Below are 17944 nucleotides of genomic sequence, written 5' to 3'. Positions count from 1 at the left end.
TGTACGTGGATAGGCACGATATTAAATCACTGTAATAAACTACTGTTGCTAACATATTTCTTTCAGTCCAGGTTATATAAGCCTATTTATTGATTCATTTTTTTTCTTCTAACGTTACTCTGGTATAACGTTAGTGCTGCATATTATGACCGTTCTAAAAGCTTGGATTTTATTTTTATAGGCTTTATTTACTATTACTTCCGGGTCACGTGGCCAGCCTGTCTTTCTTTTAATGTAGATATTCAAATGGAGAAATAAAAAAAAGGAATTTCAAAAAAACAAAATCGGACCGTTATTTGAATTTCGTTTTTCGTTTTTTGTTGTTGGATTCAGAAACCAAAAACGGCTCTTTTTTTACCGTTTCTTTGTTTTTGGTTTGAAATGACAAACGAAAAACAGCTGGTTTCTCCTTATTTTGTTTTGTGGTTCAAACGAAAAAACAAACTATCAAAACGTACACGGACCAGCAAGCCGTGATTTACTGTAGCTTCACAGACCAAACATAATGATAATTGTATTCATTGTGTATCTACAAACTCTCCAAAAAGCTGTGACTAAGACTGTAATCAGAAACAGAGGTACAGTGAACTTATTGCGAGTGGTCTGCAGGTAATGTTTTCCATGTTTAACTTCCTTATTTAGCATGTTAGCATGCTAACATTTGTTAATTGGCAAATAAGACAAAGTACAGCTCAGGCAGATTGTCATTAGTTTTGCTTTTATTTGTTGAATAGCTTTGCAATTCATCCCCTGGGGAACAAGAACGACTGTACCAAATGTCAACAACATTCCTCCAACAACTGTCATGACATTTCACTAATTACCACAAATGTCAACCTCTTGATGGCACAAAGGAGAAGTCAGAGGATAACTAGAGTCAAAGTATTAATCGTCTGAGGAGAATGAGGCCCTGTTTACACGAAGGGAAGACGCAGATATTTTCCTGCAGTTTGGCCTTTCATTTACACGAAAACCCTGTTTTTATCACAGAAAACGATTATTTCTAAAAATTCCGGCCAAAGTGGAGATTTCTGATAACGCCGGTTATGTGTTGCCGTGTCAACTGAGACAAACGGAGGTTTAGGCAGCCGAGAGAGAGAAAGAGGACGTGATTGGTTGCTGTTGTTGCTATTGTCGGGATTCTGATTGGCTAACGTGGGCTTGAGCTTCTTTGAACACTTTTCTGAAAACGGAGAGGTTGAAATGTCCGTTTATGAAAATAGCCGGCCACGTGTAAACGTAGCATGAAGGTCTGTACTGTATTTCACATGATAAGTTTTAGGCAGGTCGCTACCGTAGCTAAAATAGTTGTTTTAAATGCTGCCACAAAACCCACCTGTGACCAGGATCCGGTGCTCCACTCGGGCGGGCAGACCTGGGTGTGGCAGGGCTGGACCTGGGCCGGAGAGATGACGGGGCAGAGGGAGTGCACCACCGTCTCTTCCCTCTGATAGGTCACCTTCCTCAGGCAGCGCAGGGTCCTGGTCTGCTGACCTCCTCCACAGGAGCGACTGCAGTGACCCCAGTCTCCGGTCGCCCAGCTGTGGTGGGACACCAACAGTATTGAGGAGTGTGTGTCAGTGGTGGTTTGGTACATGCATACATTTGCTCATATACACACACACACACACACACACATTATAAGTAGCTGCTATAGAGTAAACTCAGCCTCTGTCATTAAGATACCAACCACATTACTGAGTTCCTAATCAGGACAGCCAACCACAGGTTCAAACTCTAATCTGCTGCACTTATTTTGGGCCCACACATACACACACACACACACACACACACACACACACACACACACACACACACACACACACACACACACACACACACACACACACACACACACACACACACACACACACACACACACACACACACACAGAAAAACACAATTTCTCCCTAAATTACCAGTAAGTTGTATCACACCAAAGACTTCAGAAAACCACTTATTATAAGGCGGTTACAAAATCCAACCGGTGAACTTTGTTTTTCTTGCTTTTCTTAAAAGTTATGATTCATGAAAACCTAAACCTGTTGGTTTTGAAAAACTCACAATCATTTCACACATTGATCTTTGTCATTGCACAGACTGGTAGTTAAGGACAAAGAAAATACACAGTCCGAAATATAAATATATATCCATATCCATCCATCTCATCTGAAACTAAACATGACAACCATATTGTATATACAACTCTCCATAGTAACATTCCCAGGTTTTCAAGGCCAACTGCAATATAGAACATATAATAAGGCTATGGACAGACGCGGACTACAATCCCTCCCTCTTTTCTTTTGTCCTCGCCTGTTTTTTCATTTCGTCTTTCTACATTTTGCACTTCTCTGATTCACCTGTCCTCTCTCCTCCCATCATTTTATTTACAATCTCCTGTCTTTCTGTCCTCTCCTGTCCCGTCTCTCCTTTAGTGTCTCTGAAAACCTACTTTGCCACTGATGAAAGCCTACTGCTGCTTCTAAAATAGCTTCTGTCTTGGCATTGGGAGTGAAGGGGGAGATTACAGCAAATGAGTGGTCTGACAACCACAGGCTTAGAAGTGGGAGATGGAGAGATGGGCATATGGCTCAGTCCAGTTCTGAGACGACATGCTACCGCAAAGACCATTCCTCCGTGCCGCCAAGAAAAATGCTTTCATTCTCATTCAAACGCCACAGACAAATGAAGCAGCAGGACTAATCTGCAATTTGGAAACTGGAGATGTGGACCATTGGGACCCGAAAGCTTCGGTTTGAATTTTTTGGGGACCGTTTGCTTTTTTTTTCATCCTATGTTTTGCCTGGCTTATAAATAACAATATATCATTTGGTAAAAGTGGCTTAAGTGCCACTCCACTTTGCTGCAAACCACCACTGGCCTAGCTTTAATTTGTATCTCTGAAATATTTCAATAACTGACATAGTTTGAGGTAAAAGAGTGCAATACTGCAGGGGAGGTTCTGAGGCACTCAACCATGTATTTTTAGCACTTGTACAGCTGCACAACACAACAGTTATCACCAATGAATGAACATGTTTCTGCTTAATGATAAACAAAATGACCATCTCTGCCAAACAGGTTGCTGTACTCATATTAACAAGATTTCTTTCGGTTTTAAACCCAGGTTTATACATTTATGTGGTTTGGTGTAGCTTTGGACACATTTGGCTTGGATAAACAACACATTTTTTCTTTTCTCAGCATTTTACACCAATATGGTCATCCAATGATTCCAACAGGATCTGACATTTGCATTCCTTTCTTTTAGACCTTACAAATTTGGTACTAGATAATGTTGCTGTAGCACCCATTGAAAGCTTCTCTGGATACAAGCGTACTCCAATAGGCCCTTTTTTACAGAGGACATTTCCACATGTCACAGTGGCAAAAGCACATCTGTAAATATTATAATTGATGGCTGAATTCCTTTTAGCTGCTTAGGTTTCAGAGTCCAAGTATTGTGTATGACTGACACTCTGTCACCCTGCCATGGCTTACTGGGACTAGGGCTGGGTACCGTTCAAAACAAATTTCCTCCTTGAGAACAAACATGCATATTTTTTCTGCACATCGTCTCTGGGACAGGTACAACATATCTCACTTTGATCTGTCTACATATGCCGCTGTGTGATGCACAAAGAAATCTCTGACCTGTGGTAAGTGACTCGACAGATGGCCTCTGCCAAGAGAAAGAGCAAAATAACTTTTAACAGCAGAGGTGAAACTACAGAGGAAGGCAAGGTAGAAGGGGTTGGGGCTGTGCTCTGCTGTGGAGAAAGAGGGAAAAAAAGCAATTGACTTTAAAGAAAATCCATGAAATATGTGCATATATCTTCCTAACTGCACGCTGGGCTGGAAGATTGAACTGACTTCTTAAAATTCTCCTTGCATCCCTCTTTTATGTTCAGAAACTGCTGCTACACCACAGCCAAGAATCCCTGACAGGCTAACAGCAATATGGGGAGTGAAGGTTTAAAGCCGGTCTTAAGCAAAAGGGGGTAGATGGGAGCGAAGAGGTGCGGGTGTGGGGGGAGTTTGACTGGCTCTGCATGGCTAGACTGGCCGGGCCCCGTGGGAATCTTGCCGTCTCTGCACAATAAAACATGGATAGGCCTGTCAGCACCCGAGATAAACGCTGCAGAGATAAGCAGGCATTTTTACATTCCCCCTCCTGTCAGACACACAGAGCGTACACATGCATCCCACCTCATTGTCAATTTTTCTTTTCTCTCCTGGGCTCTTGAATGCACGCCCATACATCATGGAGGTCTTAATGCAGTCATTAAAGCTTTCATGCTGCTCACTCAACTCAACTCTCTTCCTGTGCATCGCCCATAAATTGGTCCATACACACAACTAGCTAAGAAATGGTGTCAGCTACTGTATAATAAGATCCAAGGGTGTCAAATACTGCTTTATTTACCTGGATGGACAACCGCACTAATGTTATTTATCTGGGCTATACCATTTTCTGTACTCAAACAAAGGGAGGAGGTTGGGACACGCACCAGGGCTGTTTAATTCCTTTCGCCAAGATAAGAGAAATGGTATGCCCGAGATTAGGGGCAGGAAATGCCCTCTCGGGTGGTGGGAAACTTGGAGGTGTAACCGATAGCTGTCTGACTTGTTCAACCCCTGACACGGGAGAAAGTTCAGTCTGGACTTGTTATGGCATGGCTAATGGTGGACACAATGACAGCATCGTTAACATCAGACAGAAGCAGCATATATTTCTATTTTTACCTCATGGTTTGGATCCGAAAGACATTATTTCAGCATCATACATTCGGAAAATGTGTGTGCATATGTACTGTAATTGTACATGCCGCCCTGTGTGTGTGTGTGTGTGTGTGTGTGTGTGTGTGTGTGTGCGTGCGTGCGTGCGTGCGTGTGTGTGCGTGCGTGTGTACTCTCTCTGAACCCAAGACACGGTTCCCTGCCTGTTCTTTGGAGTAGTGCTGTAAATCAAGCTAGCTTCAGTTCCCTCAGCCAACCCCACATACTGTAGGAGAGAGGCCATTTATTCAGTGCTGTTTCAACTTGTTACTCCACTGCACTTTAGCCTGGTTTCCTCCTTTGCTTGCTGCACTGGTCCCTGAATGCACAGTTGTCTTTAAAAATGCATGCTATTAAACACAATGTCTAGACAACGGAGATAAAGCATGGGCATGATGATTTTGCGACTGAGAAAGTCAAGACGCTCTGGGCAGAGAATTTTTGAGAGGGATGATATGCACTGAAAGGAACAATCACTCTGAGTTGGCTTTGATGTCTCCCTCCCTCTCTTTGGCCTTGTCTTTCTTTCTTATTCTCAAGTGTTCGCTAAAGCAAAAGGTCCATTCCAGACTTGGAAACATCATCCTGCATTTACTTCATGACAAAAACAGTCAACCATTTGGTAAGACTGGAATAAAATGTCTCTGACAGGGCCGAAGCCAGGATTTTAGAAATACCAAATTCCTAGCCAGAACCGCACCCACCTAAGAAAAGGTTTAATAAGCGACCAACCAAACTGTGTAAAAGTTCTAGGTATTTAAAAGACTCTATGCTAGCAGCTCTGCAAGGCTATATTTAGGCACCGGAGTGCTTTGAGCTACATGCTAATGTTAGCAGGCAAACATGCTCCCAGTGACAATGCTAACAAGGTGATGTTTAGCACATGAACGTTTTTTACGTGTTAGCATGCTAACATTTGCTAATTATTACTAAATACAAAGTGCAGTTGTTGCATTTAACTGATAATTTCCTCATTTTCATCATTGTCTAAACACTTAAAGCATTCTCTACACTGCTAGGTATGTTTTGTTGCTTAATCATAGTAAAATATTAGGATAAGATATTTAGTCCAAATGATATAAGAATCAGCCGCAAAAATCCGACATTCTGTGATCACATCGAGTTTATGTGTAATCACAGAATGTGAACTCCTCCTCATGTCGCTTAACTAGCTAGATTCCCAGAAATATTACTGAGGAACTGTAGCTACAGATCTGTTTTCTGACCTCAACTGAAGCCAGAGTTGGGAACACAGGGTTCAATTTACTTTGAACAAATTAAGTGTGCTTCAAATGTTGTAGACAGTAATGACAAAAAATGTAATATGTCTTGCATATTTTAAACTAATAGGTTTAAAATATGTATTTAGGTTTAGGCTCCTCTACTAATTAAGACTTAATACAGACAGAATAAATTGCCTGCTTGTCAACCACCAGAAGCCTGTTCTCAGCAAGTGGTAGAACAGACATGAAGACAAAGAAATCATGATTTTGTCAAGTCAGAGTGAAAAAACCCTTGACACACAAGTGGACATACAGATGGGGAAAACACACAGCAATGGAATAAATAAAGAGTGATGCAAAAAGACAGCAGATTGGAAGGGCTTTCGTGTGTTTGGAAAATGGGAAAAAACAGAAAATTAGAGAGCAGGCAGTGAAGGGAGGAGGACGTAGAGAGGAGAAGAACACAGGCTGAACAGAGTAGTTGCTTGCCACAGCAAATGGACCACAGGCAACCTCTAGACTGCTTAACCACTGTGTGTGTGTAATAAAAACAGCGCCTAGGGTTCCTGAAAATTTGGCAACATAAAGATGCATGCCACATATCCCACAGCCAACTGTACACGAAGAAATGCCCTGACCCCCCCCCCACACACACACACACACACACACACACACACACACACTTACTATGCAGGGCAGGGCTGTGTGTTGCAGAGATGGGAGCCCAGTGTCGGTCTGGTGTGGGGATTGCACATGGTGGAGTTGACCTGAACCTTCTGGTCCTGCAGACAGATAGCCTTGGTTGAAATACGACCTGATGGAAAGACAGAGGGAGAGTTGATGAAGTTCTTGCATACAATATGACAACTTCAGCATTCATGCCAACAATATGGAAATCTGAGAAGTTCAATTTTGTAACTGTGATTGATCAAAATCAATCTCTGTTAAGTCAGAATATCTGTGTGCGAGCTGTTGCAGCGTCTCTCTCACACACACACACACACACACACACACACACACATTACCATCCACTGACAAGTGAGCGGGGGTTGCTGTGAATCTTTTGGGACCAAAAGAATCTAAACTTCTCGGTTGACAAAGGTGCTTTTCAATAGCCTTAACACACTTCCTACTACAGGAATTGTACACAATAGAAAAAACACACACACACACACACACACACACACACACACACTAACATACAGATCAATCTGACCCATGTGTGCTTAGAGTATGTACATTAATATGCACATACTGTATTTCTTCCACTTTCTTATGGTAATTGACCATTTGCTAAGCCCCGCCCCCCTTAGTTACTGTTGTAACGCCTGTCAAGCATTCCGTTGTCACACAGCATACATGCAGTTTACAATGACACCTGTGGCTGATATTTATTAAAGTAATTAGTAACTGTAATAAACCACATTCTGTGAAAAATAAGAAATAAATAAACAATTGCTGAAACAATAAGTACTTGATTTTGGACAAAGGTAGACAAAAGCAGGCTTCTCATTTCTAGCTGATAACAGTCACCTTTATTGGCAGAAATATCAACTTCTGCTCGCGGATTTGATCAGCTGTAGCTACTGTAGCTAGCTAATTAAGATAATACTATGCTCCATGGTTTGTTTGAAAATGCGGTCTCTGTCCAACTTTTGTTCCAAGCTGACTCATTTTTAAACAAGAATCTTGTAAAAGCGGTCTGAAATATGTACTTGATCGCCACATACATATTGTGCTAAAAGACTGACAGACTTTGTATTTTCAAACAGTATGTTTTCACTTTTAATACTACAAGAGGAAAAGCTTTAAAGATAAGGAATGGTGTTTGCCAAAGGTAACTCTGTCTCGAGTAACGCTGGCTTACGTTAGATCAGATAAACTGTTTAACTGATTAATCCATTCCTAACACTGTTTTTGGTTTTGGAACGGCTAGAAAAAGCACACCCCAAACTCGTTATATACCAAGTATTGCTCTCCATACAAGCCTCATGCACATGGCTTCAACATGTGGAGAAATCCAAAGCTTTACAGGCCTGCTGCCGTGGATAGTTACGCTTGCTAAGAAATTATGGGAAAACTGATGTTCTCACACACACACACACACACACACACACACACACACACACACACACACACACACACACACACACACACACACACCTCCAGCACAGGGAGCAGAGCAGTCAGAGCGCACCACACCCCAGCTGTAGTCGGGTTTCCTCTCAGTGCGAGGCAGGGTGTACTCCCACACCACACCCGGGTTCTTTCCCTGTAGAAGGATCTGTCAGGCAAGAGCACAGGAAGTCAGAATAGAGAATGAATATAGACTTTTAACCTTGGTTCATCCAGTGGAAAGCACACTGAGCATCCACTTCAAGTTTTCAAATCTTCCCATGCTTCCCAGCTGCTCTAGGGGTTCGAACCAGCAACTTTCCTCCCCCAAATCTCAGGCTCCCAGTATATAGGGAATCGCATCCTGTTCACACTTACCAAAGCATACCAAGGGTTGACAACTACATAGGTATTGCTATAGAGCACTTCAGTGGTGGTTGTCAGTGTTCTTATTCACTTATCTGCTTAGTCAGCTGCAACTAATAATGATTAACTAAGCATTATTGATAAATCCGTCATTTGCTCTTTAAAATGTGTTGTTTTATAGAAATGTTATGAAATAATGACAATTGCCCTTTACAATTGTTTAGAGCGCAAGTTGACATCTTCAAATTGCTTGTTTTGCCTGAATGGCAGTCCATATTTAATATGTCATTTAAAATGTAAAATCTTCACATTTGAGAGGCTGGAAACAGATTGGTGTACTGTCATTTAAAAACAGGTCCACAGCAAACAACCATTACATTTCTTCCCCTACATGCAGTATGATGTATAACCCTTGTCCTAAGCCAATCTGTAATAAACACACTATTTCTTCTGTATTGGTAGAACTTGAAGAATCTATGTGTATGTCCTACACTGTATAAACAAAAAGGTTCATGTGCAGTGAAAGGAGAGCAGAAACAAATAGCCCATCGGTTCTGGATTCCATTGCAAGAGACTAAAGGTAAGACCACTGACAACGTGGCTGCCTAATTCCGCCATTTAGGTCCCACTGAGCTGTTAGATCTACTACCCACTAACCAGAAGGCTCCACAAACATTAAGGAGCACTTTGTTCCCTCTCTAGTCCAAACTGGCTGACCACACTATTATAAGGTCATTTTATTTGGACAGTACAGTACACATATGAGGGACAATTTCCATTTTCTTTAGAAAGTTAGCTCCTTTTTTCTTTTTTTTACCACATCCTTTATACTGGCTGGTGATTCTGAGTTACCTTTTCCTGTAAGGGAGATTTATTTGGACATTCAAGTCAAGCAGAGACTAACGGATGAATGAAAGCAGACATACCCATTACAGAAGAAGCATCAGGCTATCATTAAAGCAACCCAATGAGGATTCACTGCCATGGTGAAGAATTTAGTTTGAGGAACATTTACACGGTCAGCTCATAGTGTGTCATTTTAAACCATTTCAAAACGCTGCACTGGACTGGGTTCAGTACAGTTATGTCTCTTCTATAACCCACCTTGGTTTAGTTCAGGTTGGATGGGTATTCATCTTTACAAATTGTATCAAGTCCAACTGTCAACAGCCATTCTAATGCCTGAAAAACGTATAAAGTCTATCATTGTCTGCAACAATCAGCTTTGACAAGTGTGTTTTCTTTGGGGTATATCCTAAAGAACGAGGAATCTACCATCAACCATCCAACTTAGAAAGCCAAGCGCCTCCTGGGTTCGGTCCACATTCAACAGTCCTGGGGCGCATCCACTGACTGGACCAATCACCTTCTGCTGCATGTTAACTGTTCCATGTGTAAGGTTGGCCCAGCTCCAGACAGGAGGCAAAAGGAGACGTTTATGTGGAGAGGAGCAAGGAGCTGTCTAATGGCCGATAAACACATCTACATATGTTGGTACAGTGTATACAGACTTGTGAACAGCTGGCAGGTCGGCACATTGACGGGTCAGACTTTAAAAAACCCAGCGCTAAAACAAGCTTGTTCGCGTATGTTATCTGTTTTTATTCAAAACTCAGCCAAATCTTTAGTTTTATCGAGCTGAATTAGGCTTTCTTACTAAAACTTAAGAGAATTTACGCAACTCTGAAACCAACTGCATCCAAGTGCTTTGATATTAGTCATGATAATAAACACTGGAACCAAAATTTAGCTTAATTTCACACCAGGCGCATAAAGTCTAGAGATCATTCTTCTCCAAAACAGAACCATTATACATCACCATCAGTTACTACTAGCCACCTAAGGTCTGATCTTTTCATAGCCAATGCTTTTACCCACTTTCTAGCAATCCAGGCTCAAACCACATGGTTCTGTCAAATTTGTCACATAATGAAATGCAAAAATATTAGAGTTCTGCCAAGCAATCTCTTGTACTCTCAACCACATTATCAATATGTTATTGGCCGTTGGCCACAAGTCAAACCAAAGTTTACCATTTGAACACTCCCTGTCTTGGACTGTGCTCCCTCTAAGCTTGAGGACATCTAGCCTAAAATGTTGAAATTGTGGCCCTGGCCTTTTTAAACTGGATAACAACCAGCGACACTTTCACACCAACACTTCCTTTGCTGATGCTACCCACCCAAACCCATTGCCATTAAACAACTACCACTGCTAACCACACCAGGACTATTTTGCTTATCCAAGCAAACCAACTCTTACCAACATTCCTGCTCCTTTGCCAAACAACCACCAATGATGTGAACCAGTAGCTAAGAAAACATCATTTTTTTTTTATAATAATAGAGGACCCACACATCACTGAAGCATTGAAGCTTTCTAAATAACCGATCCCTCAAGCCATCCACAATTGTTGAATACACCCAACCAACCACAACGCTAACATTGTCTAAGAGGAAAGACGCTTACTTTCATATAATCATTTCAGACATATCCAAACCTGTCTCCCCTTCTTCGGTCTGGGACAACTGTAGCCAAAGCTCATCCCCTGACTGACAACTAAACACCCAAACCAATAGGAACAAAGGAACATATCCTACCTACTGTACACTACAAACCAAAATCCCACAATCTCCTTCAATCAGTTTCAAGAGCAACAATGACTTCATGCTTGCTCCCTCTTTGTGGACACAACTCACACTGCCATTGTGAAATCTTTGGTAGTCAAAGCAAACTAACAGCAGCAGCAAAATACTGCCTTGATATTAGTCACATATAAATCTACCAAAGCTCTGCAGCCAATAAATACATGACCCTTGCCTTGACTGACAGTACAAACTACCATCAATAGGAATCGCATGGAGAAAGAGTGCAACAGGATTCTATGTCACTCAGTCACTGAGTTTGCATGCAATTTCATAATTTGATTTAACATAATCAGAACAGCATTGGCACCCATCTACCGAGTTTCAGTAATATCGGTGAGGTGAGGTGCCTGCGCATAACCTAAAAGGAAATCAAAAGACAATACCCACCCCAACAACAGCCTGTTCACCCTGCTGCTGTCTGGCCAGCAATACAAAAGTATCCACTATCGTACCACCAGATCACAGAACAGCTTTTTTTTTCAGGTTATAGGAGTCCTCAACTCATCTTTCTTGTGTAGAATGACGTTTTTTTTTGTTTGTTTTTTTAAAGAAGCTTCCAAAATCTCCCCAAACACAATAAACTCGCTATCTTTACTTTAAGCAGCCAGAGTCGAAGGCGAGGATTATAGATGGAACGGCCCCAGACATTGCCACATTGCCATCGTTTAGCTGTCTGTTAGCGGTTATTGGTCGTTCAAAAGCGCAGTTGGCGGCAACAAAGGTTCTGCTGTCGGTCTCGCCAAAGCTTAAATACATTAAGAAATATGCCATACAGTGACCAAAATACATTATACACATTTGATTCTTGAATGATCAAACTTGCCATGGAAAAAAGAATTTAAGCAAACTTAAAATAAGTTCTAATTAAATTAAAAATAGTTCTACACTGTGCTCACTTGACTTATCCTCTTTTTTTGCATCTAAATTAGATAAATGTTTATTAATAGCGAATGTTTGCCTCCTCTCAATGGCTTTTTATGTTTTAATATGGCTGCATCTAGCTACTGTTCTTTTGGTCTAAAAAAAAAATCACATGTTTAATAAGAAACAAGTGTCCAAAATAAATACTTAGGATAATGTGCCTGCCACTGTTGGGTGAATGACAGGAATCTATCTTCATACAGTACCACATCAGACCACAGAGTGTCTTGGTTTTCACAACCCAACCACCAAACCACTCATCAAGTCAGATGAGATGATGATGAATTAGAATGTGGCGGTGACACAGATATCAATCACACTTGCGGACCCACAATGCTTTGCCCTGGACTGGCATGACCTCGCCTCGCCATACCACAAGAATGTCAATTCAGGGGCAATAATCCTACTTGGTATCCACTGAGACCTGAGCCATATGTTCCTCCTGCTCTTTTAGCTACTTCTTTCCCCCTTTCCTTACTCCCCCTTGCCAGTTGAGCTGTACAGATGTGAACACCTTGTCACAGTTTGCACTCACACTCCTCAATATTTTCTTTCTTTGAGTGTTTCAAGCTGAGTAAGGGTCTGCGAGTGATTGGTGCGTTTACCCTCCCCATGCACTCTCTCAGTTTTTCTGTGACAGTGCCAGTTAAGTAGAATGTGTGAAACAGATGAAGATCAGCGGTGGAAAAAAAAACCTACTCGCTTTCCTTCATTTGGCTCTTTTCATTTGTAGTTTAAGTCCCTGTGCCCTGACCTTAACTTCTCACATCCAAAGAGTTCAATTGCAGAATTCTTAATCTTTTAATCCCACTCCACCCCCCCCCCCCCCACCCCTCCCTTTCTCTCTGTCCTCTCTCTATCAACCTCTTTCTCCTTTTTGTAATTACAGGACATACTTATAGAGATTATGCTTGTGTCATCTGCAGATCCGCAGCAGATGTATGGCTGGGACACATGGACAAGCCGGAAGAGTGCTGGTAGACTTAGCAAAGTCTCTTCTTGAAAGAATATTTAAGGTTATTACAACTTCTTGGGTTTTGGATAACAGTTAACACTGTACTCACCAAACGCGGTGGAAATGCGGTGGAATTGCTCCCATAAAATATGGTAGGGCGAAAAAACAACTGACGATCAGATCACAATGACAATGCTAATAAGCGGATGTTTAGCGGGTATATTTTTTACCATGTTAACCATCTAGGTTTAGTGTATTAGCATGCTCATATTTGCTAATCAGCACAACTGAGGCTGATCGGAATGTCATTGGTTTGGCAGTTATTTCATCATAAACCAAAGAGTTCTGGGAACCGTAGATTATTGTATGGAATTTTGTGCTAATACATCTTTTAGATGTTGAGATATTTCTCAGCATAAGTGAAAGCTGCTGATGGCTCTACAGGGAAAGTCAGTAGACCTCCAAAGTCATTAGGATTCATCTTCTGGCCACCATGAATGTCTGAGATATTTCAGTCTGGAGGACCAAAGTTATGGACCAAACAACCGTCCCACATACTGACATCGCCATCCCTAAAGCCAGCAGAATGCTAAAAAATAAGATTTCTGTTTATTGAAAAACCTGAATTATCCAGAAATATAACCACGTTCAGTGAAAGCAAGATTGTGGCATTGCAGAATACAGAAATTGCTGAAGCAAATCTATCTATCTAACATATCATTGCAACCTCTTCTGGGAATGACAATATTAGATTGTTGATACTCGAATGCATCTCTGTGAGCACTCAACGAGCTGCTCAAATGCCAACTACAGCAGCTACTCCGCTAAACTGCCCACAAACACAAGGCTCTTTCCTAAAATAGCTAGAAAAACACTCAGACATTTCCTGATGGTCAAACAAGTGACCAGCCGAGCACTTTGGTAATTTCACACTGGTATTCCTCCTGGACTTACAGACCAATCATTCCTGCTTTAACCGCAGGATTTCAGTAGCCCAAGGGACTGAGGGGAGACTAGATTTTACATGACTACCACCTCACCCATGGTGGACCGGGAGGGGGTGGGGCATGGGGGGGACACGACATACATCTACTCTTCACCTGGTTTCCACTTCTGTTTCCACGCCTAGGGTTCAGAGTTCATGAGAAAATAAATGCTTTCGCTGACAAAGTTATGTGAGAAGAAGAACATCCCACACATCCCACCACCATTCACTTAAGCCTACAGAGTCATAAGGATAATGACTCGGCCACTTGTCAAGTATACATTTTCTCTCAGGAGGAAACGCCTGTCCAGCATCACATTCTGCTGCTTCAGGACGGGTAAAGACTCGCCCTCCCCTCAAAGCTCTGGTTTCCTACACGCCGTCGATTTAAAAAAAAAAAAAAAAAAAAAAAAAAAAAAAAAAAAAAGAGTATCATCAGCTCATAAATCACTTCCTATACTATGCAGAACATCTCACTCCAAGCAACCATCTGATTTTATACTTTTCATCCCTGCCCTCTAACGGGCAGTTGACTTAGGGATTTTACTCGCTCTATTAGCCACGAATCACATGGCTGCAACAAAGCACTTTTGAGATCAGTGGCCATGGGGGCCACATCCATGGCTTTGAGTATGTGTACATGGACAAACACGTGACTGGGTTACACTGGAGCCAGCAGTACCAAGAAACTGTACTGCATACAGTATAATTAAGGGGCATGCTTCTGCCATGTGAGACTGAGCTGAATAGTGAAAGTGGCACAAAGGCTGATTTAGACTAATTGAGCCACATCTCCATTTATCTAATGTCTGCATTATTCTCCCTGCCTGCTACACAAAACATATGTTCTCACCTGCTTTTACTTTTATCTGGCCATACAGAATGTGTTTGTAATTTGTCCAGGTTTTGAGATATCTGCCTCAATGATTTCTGCTGCCACCACAATAATACAGAGACTAGCACTGACATATTTAAACTGTGTTCAGACAGAATGCAAAGTGCATTATATAATGGACATTCATGAGTTTGCCCCAGAGTGGCACAGATTGAGCTTTCTGTCTTAAATTCCCTTTGACAGTGTGTTCTGGGTAAACCATTTAAACTGTTGGCTTTGATTTGAATTTTGTGTGTTGTGACCTTTTCTTTGTCTTTATCATTTACCTATCTTTTCTACTTCTTACCCTTGTGTTCTCTTTCTTTCGCTCACGAAGAGGACAGCTCGGCACAGGACAGGCTGTTTGAACCCTCCAAAAGCTCGAGATTTTTCAGATTAGAGCGTTTCACACCACCCACACATCCCCAGATCATCCCTGACGTAACCAATCACCAAACACAATTAATCCCCCACAGAAGCATTGCAGACAGCTACATCCAGCCCTGTTCTCCCTACCAAACTTATTTTTTCATCTAAGCCTATTCATATCCGCCTCTTTTTAAAAAAAAAAAAGAGGCAGCTTCTGCCAGGGACCCTGTCACTGTCAATTGCCACAAACGGACATCACCCGGCAGCAGCGGCTTACTTCAAACACCAGCGTCTCATTAGTAGGTCCAGCGGCATAAAGGCTCTCCGGCTTGTTGAAAGAGCGCTGGTAGTCGAACACGGTCCCACCAAAATGGAACTTCCCCGGCCAGTCCACAGTCCAGTCCCCGGTCAGGTAGTAGTTCCTCTTTAGGGAGCGGGCAGCCAAATAGCTAGTGGAGACCTCCATTTCTTGAATGTGAATGCTTCGTGCCCCAGCTGGGACTGTTACTATGGAGTAGTACTCTTGGGGGGGGAAAGGAGAAGGAAGGAAAGTCAAGGGTGAATCCTGCCTGGATATTTTTTATCACTTCTCTAATTCTTGCTTTAATGCTTTATCATACAATCCTGCACACACATACACCGTCATGCCTGCTTTACCTCATCACACACTCCACTTTATCTTTGTCTATGCGTGTAACTGGATGAAGTGAATCAGTCTATTATGGAGTGGGATTAGATGAGTCTATGCGTGGATTTTCAATGCTATGATTGTCCGCTTAAGTCTCCCTTTGTCTCACACGAGGACTACGTTTATGTTCGCTAAAATGCAGAGACACACTACAAACAAAGATAGAGAAAAGCTTACCGTTGGCTCTGTGTTGAAGGGTGTAATGGCCTTTAAAGAACTTGCAAGTGGAGTTGTCTCCCTTACAGGCTCCGCAGGCGTCCAGAGAGGCCTTGGAGCCCAGAATCTGGTCACAGCCTACTGCCTGCACACACACACAAAAACACACATGCCATCAATGTGGACAGAACTATAATTAGGATGAATGAAGTCCTTTATTTTGACAATCCAGGGGTAACTTGCAAATCATTTCTGTATTTTCAATTTATACATCCACAGTTTTCAACCACAGAGTAACGTTGGACAATCTGCTTCCTGTTTCCACCAGCACGTACATGTACAGCGTATGGGAACAGTCATGTTGCTGCTTCAGAGCTTAAACGCTTGTAAGGACGGAGATCAATTTTGTTTTCAAAACTAAAATATGAATATTTAAAAATGAAACGTGGTAGTGTGGATGTAGCCTTTTATTCCATCTGTGCTGACATCAGACTACTGCACCTGACCACCGGATTATAAAGACAATATAAAGATGGTGGGGTGACGCAGCATTACGCTTAAGATTAGATGAAGCGTAGGGAAAAGACGAACATATACGACATCAAAGTTGTTTGGTTGTTTGGCCGGTTAGCTCAGTTGGTAGAGTGGGCGCACATATGCAAAGGTTTATTCCTTGACACAGAAGGTCCAGGATTCGAGTCCGACCTGTGACGGTTTTCCTGCATGTCTTCCCCCCCTCTCTCTGCGCTTTCCTCTCTAATAAAGGCAGAAATGCCCAAAAATAAAAAATAAAAACAAAAGAAGTTGAATACTAATTACACTTCATTAGCTAGCTTTTTAACACCTGCTCGCACGAGTTTCAATGCAGCTTTTAACATGTTTAGGTTAATTAATTCTGGCACACACAGGAAAAAGTAACTTTTTTTTCATTATAATGCCCCTGTGCATGCTTAAGCAATTAGATGATATACTGTATTGGCAATAATTACTCCTAAAAGTTCTGCAAGCAACATGACTGCTTTCGACAACTAGACAGGTTCTAAAAAAACAATGAACAATTATCTAAATCTCTTAAGTGAAACTGAAAGTGAACACACCCAAAATGTCCATTGTAATCATATTTTGCACTGCAGTAGAAATTGGCTCCATGAGATTCAAGTTTTTCCAATATTTGCCTTCTTTTCAAGGCAGGCGTTGCAACTGCACATCCTTGTCCTTCACGCAAAACTGAACTGTGCCACATGATTCCGACACCACTCCTACAACAAGTACAAAAAGCTTTTTCCAAGTACTGTCATGTCCAAAACCTCATGTAACATTTTTCTACCAGTGCCACTAGACTGTCCCAGACAATGTACCTCACACACTCCATCGATGCAGACATCTCCTTTGTGGTCAGAGCAGGAAGTGCCGTCTTTGACTTTGCTGGACATGGCGAAGAAGAAGTCAAAGTCTTCTGCAATGCAGTACAGCTTACAGATGTCTTCATCTGCACACAGAACATACAAATACATACAGTAACAATGGCATCAAAAGAAAAGGTAGCATCAAGTCAAGTCAACTTTATTGTCAATTCTGCAATATGTGCCAAACATACAGAGGAAAGGAAAATAGGTTTCTCTCCAACCCATGGTGCAATAAGTACAAAAAAATATAAGATAAGTAATATATACACAATACAATGAATACATTCTAAATAGTGCAAAAGTAAGGCAAAACCCAACGGTATAGAAAACTACATAGATTGAAAATGTGCAATAAAGAGGAAAAATATAAAATGAAAGTGAAAAAGTGTTCTTGAGAGTTTTTTATAAAGCAAAAAGACACTAAATGTTACTGATTCACCAAAGTTCTTCTATAA

The 17944-nt window shown here is 41.6% G+C and overlaps 1 protein-coding gene across 1 annotated transcript in view; it reads right to left on the bottom strand.

Annotated features, from left to right (window-relative positions):
* Nucleotides 1-17944, bottom strand: part of adamts18 (ADAM metallopeptidase with thrombospondin type 1 motif, 18) — a 68925-nt gene that overhangs the window by 10712 nt on the left and 40269 nt on the right. Inside the window, exons 14-19 of the mRNA XM_028574801.1 lie at nt 17442-17572; nt 16105-16228; nt 15517-15761; nt 8170-8290; nt 6694-6820; nt 1337-1541 (exon numbers count right to left, since the gene is read on the bottom strand). Of these exons, the coding sequence (XP_028430602.1) occupies nt 1337-1541; nt 6694-6820; nt 8170-8290; nt 15517-15761; nt 16105-16228; nt 17442-17572 (953 nt within the window). The remainder of the gene's footprint in view (nt 1-1336; nt 1542-6693; nt 6821-8169; nt 8291-15516; nt 15762-16104; nt 16229-17441; nt 17573-17944) is intronic.

The sequence above is a fragment of the Perca flavescens genome, chromosome 1, assembly GCF_004354835.1.
Source record: "Perca flavescens isolate YP-PL-M2 chromosome 1, PFLA_1.0, whole genome shotgun sequence".
NCBI classification, from domain to species: domain Eukaryota; kingdom Metazoa; phylum Chordata; class Actinopteri; order Perciformes; family Percidae; genus Perca; species Perca flavescens.
The sequence above is the reverse complement of the archived record's forward strand: the minus strand, read 5'-3'. Positions and strand labels throughout refer to the sequence as shown.